This window comes from Pseudozyma flocculosa (genome assembly GCF_000417875.1).
Source record: "Pseudozyma flocculosa PF-1 unplaced genomic scaffold scaffold00009, whole genome shotgun sequence".
In the NCBI taxonomy this organism is placed as follows: domain Eukaryota; kingdom Fungi; phylum Basidiomycota; class Ustilaginomycetes; order Ustilaginales; family Ustilaginaceae; genus Pseudozyma; species Pseudozyma flocculosa.
In genome coordinates, this window is record NW_006920877.1 from 266,276 (window position 1) to 273,546 (window position 7,271).

At 65.5% G+C, this 7,271-nt stretch overlaps 1 protein-coding gene across 1 annotated transcript; it reads left to right on the forward strand.

The window, feature by feature from the left end:
- Window positions 1-794: 794 nt before the first annotated feature.
- On the forward strand, window positions 795-5,223 carry PFL1_03049 (uncharacterized protein; the record flags this gene model as incomplete). The annotated part of the gene is made up of 2 exons (XM_007880566.1): window positions 795-3,367; window positions 3,477-5,223. 2 exons carry the CDS (start codon window positions 795-797, stop codon window positions 5,221-5,223), a joined length of 4,320 nt encoding a protein of 1,439 aa, XP_007878757.1.
- Between the last annotated feature and the right edge of the window lie 2,048 nt (window positions 5,224-7,271).

Here is a 7,271-nt window from a genome sequence, read left to right on the forward strand (position 1 = left end):
AGCAGCGTGTGACAGAGAGCAGGTGGAGGGAAGTGGGGGGCCGCGCGCTCCCAACTCAACTGCTGGCGGGCTGCAGGGGCCAGGCCCAAAGCAAGGCGGGCCACCCAGGCATCTGCAAGGCCCAAGCGAGGGCAGCGAGCCAAAGAAAGCAGCATCAGCGGCCAGGCCGGCCAGCAAGCCAGCAAGGGTCTCTCTGGCCTGGCTCGACTCGCCTTTTCACCCCGGAATATCGCGCGCATTTCCCTACCGCCGACGCTCTGGCTCTGTTTCAAGGCGTGTTTACTGTGCAGCCCGGACGCCCGGCTCCATCTGGCCAGACGACCACCATCGTTCTCCACCACGCTCTCTCTATCCATCGCCCAACGTCTATCGCCATCGCCGCCTACACCTCGCCTCCTCGCTCTTTGATACCTCATCCCCATCGCCTGCCAAGTCCGAGAGACCACCTTCCTTCTATCTGCTGCTCCGACCCTGCTTTCGACCAGTGAGCGTATCGGCACCGCTCGCCTCGGAACATCCGCATCACGCTCTTTTCTCGCAAGAGCATCCGAGACCATCGAACTCACCTAGTCCCAGCATCCCGGCCTGCTCCTCCCGTCGCCGCTGCGGAGACCGCTTCCGACCTCGACCGCCCCTCGCCACGCATCGGCGCGCCCCGTCCGTCACGTACCTCTCCTCCGCCAGGCTGCCGGCGGCTTGGCACGAGCGCACTGCGCTCTCTTCTTCCCCGTCCCGCCCTCTGATCGCCTACTTCAGCACGACTTCAAATCGAGGTGCTGCGACGTCCCGCCTTGATGTCCCAGCCCTCGAGCTCCAGCAGCGGGCCTTCGACGCCGTCCCACACCATCGTCCGCTCTGGTCTCCCCACGCCCTCCGGCATCGCCCGCCGTTCGTCGCTCGCGGCCAACAGCAGCCCCATTGACAGCCCAGACACTGCCTACAAAAAGCAGTCGCTCGCCGAGGCCATCTCCCGGAACGACCCGGCAAAGTACCGCAGCGCTACGAGCACCAGCAGCAATGGCGACTCAGCAGAGGCCGACCGGGGATCGCCGATCCTGACGGCCGGCAAGCTCCCCAGGCCAGGCATGATTGGAAGGCGGTCGACTGCAGGTCTACGGCCTCGCTCCGAGACGCCGACGGGACTGCCGGTTCCGCAAGGCTCGCAGCTCTCGCCGCCCAGCCTGCCTCCCCACAGCCGTGCGGCCTCTGCCGCTTCTAGCGTCGATGGCATCGGTGGCTCGCCGTCCAGGTCCAGGAGCCCGCTGGTGCCAGCCGGTCGACCCAACTTGAGCGCCAGCGTCTCGATTCCTCGCGGTCTGGCCACGCCCAAGCGGCTTTCGGACATCCACGGCCGCACCCCTCCCGCAGCAGCGGCAGCAGCAGGGTCGGGCTCGGCTGCCAGTACCGCTACGCCCGGGCTTCCTTCGCACGCTGCGGCAACGATCGCCTCCAGAGCGCGAGAACAGCCTTCAAAGCTGGCGCGGAGGGGCAAGGACCTCGAGATTGGAGACATTGTGATTATGGAGGGCCAGGACCTCACCGGCGTGCTCCGCTTCCTGGGCCCCGTGCAGGGCATGAACGGCTCGTATGCCGGTCTCGAGCTGATTGGAGACTGCATCGGCAAGGGCAAGAACAACGGCTCCGTCAAAGGCGTGCAGTACTTTGCCTGCGCCGACGGTGACGGCGTCTTCTGCCCGGTGCACAAGGTGGTGGCCGTCAGTGACTCGCCGCCCAAGGATGCGGTGGCGAGGCCTGCGTCGGCCATGTCGAACCGCTCCTCGTCGCGCCAGTCAGACGTCTACGAGCGGCCGCCGTCGACCACACCGGGTCGCAGGCGGGCGAGCACCGTGTCGCGGCCGCCGTCCACGACGCCCTCCCGCGCGTCATCTAGGGCGAGCGTCAGGCCGCCTTCGGCCACTCCGGGAAGCCGACCCGCCTCGGCCATGAGCCTGTCGAGGCCGAGCAGCCGGCTGACTGCGCGCAAGAGCCTGGGCGCCATCGCCGCCTCGCGCGACGACGACGACCAGGAGCCGCAGCGCCGGGCCAAGACGTCGGCCGAGTACGCCGCCGCCGCCGAAAAGCGCATCACCGAGGGTTCTCGCGCGCACAAGCTGCTCGGCATGACGGCCAAGGACCTGCAGCAACGGAGGATTGCCGGCTCGGCCGGTGGCAAGGTCAGCAGTAGGCTCGGAGGCAGTCCGGTCAAGGGTGCGCTTGCAGGTGCGCCCTCCAGCCCGCTCAAGAGCTCGCTGATCGGGACCCGCACTCCGCGCAGCTCGCTCGTTGGTGGCGCACTCGGCGGGCCCGCAACCCCGGGCTTGCCCAAGGCGCGCCAGAGCCTCGGCGGCATACCCACGCCTCGGGCAGCCAAAGGCAGGGTCTCAATGTTCGCGCGTCCGCCGGGCAGCAACGGGGCCGCCGCCACGATGCCGCCACCGCGGAGCCCGACAAAGGATAGCTCACTCAGACCGGCGAGCGCGCTCTCGATGCGTTCGTCGAGCCGCCTCAGCAACGTCCACTCGGCCGCTGCCGACGACGACGACGGCGACCCGAATGGTGAGGCCGCGCCCTCGGGCCGGAACAGCAGCTTGGATCGAGCGAGGGACCTGCTCGAGGCCATGGATCTGACCCCTCGACGCCCCGCAGCCGCCGCGGCGACCGGTTCTCGGCCAGGACGACACCAGCAGAGCGCCTCGTTCTCGGGCTACGGCACAGCAGTGCCAGACGAGCCGGCCTTCCAGCAGAACGAGTCGGTCGCCGAGGCCGTCGTGCCCCTCTCGCTGTACGAGGAGCAAGAGGCGGAGCTCGAGCGGCTGCGGACACAGGCCGAGGAGCTCGAAAAGAAGAACGCCGAGCTCACAAAGCTCCAGGGCGCTCGCAAGGCGCGCATGTCCGAGATCCGCTCCAATGAGGCCGTGCTTGAGGAGGAGCGCGCCAAGATGCGCGCCGAGGCGCGCGAAAAGGAGAGGGAGATGGACGAGGAGCGCCAGATTGAGCGCCAGGACGATCTGCGCAGGCGCAAGGAGATCGAGGACCGCGAGCGCGAGCTCAAGGAGCGCCTCGAAAGGCTCCAAGACGAGCACCTGAAGGCCAAGGGCGAACACGAGAGCCAGACGCGGGACCTCCAGGCCAAGCTGCAGGAGAGCGCCACGCTAGTCGACGAGATGAAGCGCAGCCTCGAGGAGCAGGCGGTCAAGGAGGAGGGCGACGCCAAGGCCGCGCTCGAGGTCCAGCTCAAGGTCAAGGACGCCGAGATCGAGAGCATGCAGAGCGCCGTGCGGAGGCTCGAGGCCGAGCTGCAAAGGGAGAGGAAGGAACTCGGCGAGCAGATCGACGAGCTCAAGGACGCGGGCAGGGAGACGATCAGGTTTGTACGCAAGGTCAAGGTCGGGAGGGATACGCCGCACGACGGTCATCGACTGACGCAATCTTGCTTTATGCTCGACCTTGTTGCCTCGCCGCCGCCTCGCCCACAGTCTCTACGAGCAGCGCATCGAGGAGGTCGAGCACGAGAACCACGAGCTCCTAGACAACATGAAGCTCCTCGAGCAGCGTGCGCAGGAGGCCATCGGCGCCGCCGAGGCGCGGTACGAGGCCCTCGCCGGTCGCAACGGATCGACGGCTCAGCCCTCGGCCGCGACCGAGATCGACAACGAGAACCTGCGCGAGCAGGTGGCGCACCTCCAGGACCGGCTAGGCAACTACGAGGACCAGATCGCCGAGGCGACGATGGCGCTCGAGAAGGAGAAAGAGTACCTCCAGAAGAAAAAGGAGCGCGCGGTCGAGGTCGAGACCAGCCTCAAGAACGAGATCAAGCGACTCAAGGCCGAGGTCGAACGCCTGGTCGCCGCAGAAAGGGAGGCCAAAGAGCGGTTCGAGGAGGTACACGCTGCGCTCGACGAGAGCAAGGCGGCGCACGAGACGGAACGAGCCGAGCTCGAGGTGCTACGGGCCGACGTGCAGAACATCGAGTCGCTCAACGGCGGAAGCGTGCGGGGCTCGACGACCGCCAGGGACCTGAACGAGGCGCGCAAGAAGTGGGAGGCGGAAAAGTCGAAGTACGAGGCCGAGATCAAGGCGCTGACCGACAAGCTTGGCAGCAGCAGCGGCGCCGCCCGCGAGGCGGGAGAGCGGTCGCTCGACGTGCCACTCTCGAGCCCGGGCCCCGTGGCCCGCGACGACAGCAGGAGGATCTCGTCTGCGTCGTCGATCTCGGTGACGAGCAACGACACCACCAACCGCCGCTCGAGCCGCACCTCGATCAACGGCGGCATGGCTTCGAGCGAGGCCTCGTCTGCCAATCAGGTGTCGGGCCTCAACTACCTCGTCCGCCAGCTCACCGAAGAGAACGCCGAGATCAAGAACAAGCACAAGATGCTCGAGTCCGAGGTCAAGGACAAGCTGCGGGCTGCCGAGCAAAAGGCGCGCACGCTCGAGCTCACCGTCGAGGCGCTGCAGGGCGGCAAAGCGGCCGGCGGCGGCGGCAACGATGCCGAGGAGCTCGCGGCCAAGCTTGCCGAGTGCGAGCAGCGGCTGCGGGAGAACGACGACGAGATTGCCAAGCTGCGCCTGCGGGTCAAGGACGTGGAGCGGAGCCGGGAGCGCGAGGTCAGCAGCCTCAACAAGGAGGTGGCCGAGCTCGAGGCGCTCGTCGAGGCGCGCATCTTCCGCGAGGACGAGCTCGAGGGCGAAATCGACCGGCTAAAGCGCAAGGTGGGCCAGGAGAGGTCCGCAGCCCCGGTCGTGACGGAGCCCCGCCCGGAAGCAGACGGACGAGGCCCTGCTGAACCCTCGGCGGTTGAAGCCGCACCAAGCGTCGAGGCTCCCGTCCGACGTCGTACCACGAGCCAGATCGAGCAGGATTCGCCAACGGCCAACCGGAGAGCTTCGCGGCGGCTCTCTGGTGCTGCGGCGGCTACGTCGGCCGCTCCTTCGGCCTCGACGCTCGAGGGCAAGGCTGGACCGCTGGGCGGTGTCGAAGACGATGAAGACGACGACGATGATGAGATCGAAGACTTTTGCGGCCTCTGCTCGAAGCGCGGCCACTCGGTCGTCGACTGCAAGCAGCTCGACCAGCCACCGGCCATGTCGGCCATGTCGGCTGGGGCCGGGATCGGGGCATCGGCGTCGGCGGCGGGACAATTGGATGGCGAGGCGTGCGACGACTGCGGCGAACACGGGCATCGGTTCGAGGAATGTCCGTACGCCAACGAAATCTTCTGAGGCGGCGGCGGCATCGTCGGCGTTGGGCGTCGACGGGCTGTCCCTTTGTGTTACCACCATCGGCCGCGGGATTTGCACGTACGGTGCGGTTTATATACCCCCTTTGAGATCGGGAAGCGAGCAGAACGCCATGATATGCTGTCTACGCAAGCCGAGATCCGTCGGGCCCAAGGCCACGGTGTGAAAGGAGGACAAAGGGAGCGCGAGCGCGGGGTGGCGCGTGGGATCGTTCGGCTGATTTGGTGTGCAAACAAGCAAGCTTCGGGCGAGCAGCATCGGCATCCGCGTCAGTGCGTACCCCGCTACTTAAGAAGCGTAGTGTGCTTCCGGGGTTCGCCACCGCCAATCACGGGCCAAGACGAACCAACCAGGCTGCACGGGTACCATTGTCGACATCGCCGTCGCGACATCGCCGTCGCCGTCGCCGTCGGAAGCATGGAAGGAGGGGTGGCGGGTGGCGGGTCTGGACGCAAGAGGTCCTTTTTTGGCTGTTCTTTTCGCGCTGCATCGGTATGTTCGAGCAGTCTTGCTTAGCTTCTTGCTCGCTCGCTTGGTTGCAAGCCGAGGTTCGAAGATGGGGGGGGGGGGGGGGGGGGGGCAATCGACAATCGACTTGTTTGATACGATCTGACAGGCAGCTAGATGCCTTTGAGCTCTATCTATTGCTGCAAGGATAAGCTCAAACCACGCTTGGGTTTCAAAGCGGTCCGATGCGGGTGATGCTATGCTACAATTGGGGGTGGTACGGTGCGGTGTGGCTTGCTAGACTATCTGTTTGTGCGTGCCTCCCCACGATACCATCGAGGTCGACACAAAGGGAGTATCGGCCATCTCCATCGTGAGGTCAGGCCCGTGCAACCGTAAGTGGTTGTGGGGGCATGTAGCGTCCCCCATCATCGTCCTCGATGTGCACGCGCGCGCAGGTGCAAAAGCCGTCCCCCCCAAAGCTTCGACAGCCTCCCGTTTCTTACCGATGGTAGACGATGCGCAGCCGACGATTGTCAGATATCCACACTCCCTTGTATATCCGTGCATCTGACTGCGAGCTGGCCCGCTTTGCGGGGCAGGTCCGCACGCACGCGCGTACACCGGTGGAAGCTGCTTCGTGGTACCCCTACCTAGCCCTACCTCGAGCATCCTCGCGTGTGTTGTTGATGTTCGATGTTGATGCTGGCGCTTTCCTGCCGTAGGGAACAAAGGGACAGATCCCGAAGCGTACCGACCTGGTCTAACTGAGTTGAGCGGGAGGCGGAACGAGGCGAGGCGAGGCGAGGCGAGGCGAGGCGAGGTGAGGTGAGGCATGTCTCCTTGCTCCCGACCGTCGAACGCCCATCTTTTCTGTTGCGCAGTGTAGGTATCCCGGGCTAGACCTGATGGCGCCTCGTCAGCGCAGCCCCTCGGCGTTAGGATCCCGCGCTCCGTCGTCGTCGTTCCAACCCCCTTGCAGAGAAGGCGCCACTACTCTTGTACAGGCAGGGGTAGATGATGATGATCTACGAACGTATCATCGTCTTCGGCGTTCCAGGACCCCCGAACGGCCAATGTACGGCTCGTAGGATGAATTAGCAGAGTAAGGGTACACTGTACTGCCTGTGAAGCCGCCCAAGGCAGGGCCGATGACGGCGAAGCTGCAACGCAGATCATGAAGCTGCCTCTAGCTGGGCTAGCCTGTTTACCCGTCATCCACGGTTCGCTACGCTAAGCTGTGCTACGCTACGTTTCGCTACGCGCGCGCGCTCGCTCGCGCTGGGCTGGCTCGGTAGGAGCTTTGTTGGCCCTGGCCAATCCTCCGCTGCAACCGAGCGAAGCCGACCGTTCCTCATCGAGTCTGGACCGCTCCTTTGACCTGTCCCGCTACTTATCGTTCCGGTCCGGTCCGCGCAGCAACTACGACGGTTCAGCTAGAGAGCAGAGGATACCAGAGTCGTATGTAGCCTACCGGTAGCCTGGCCTGCACCAAGACTGCCGCCAAGGTGGCGCTAGGCCCCAACGCGTGCGTAGATGGGCCAAGCTATGTACATACGTTGGGCCGGACGTCGTAGCTCCGC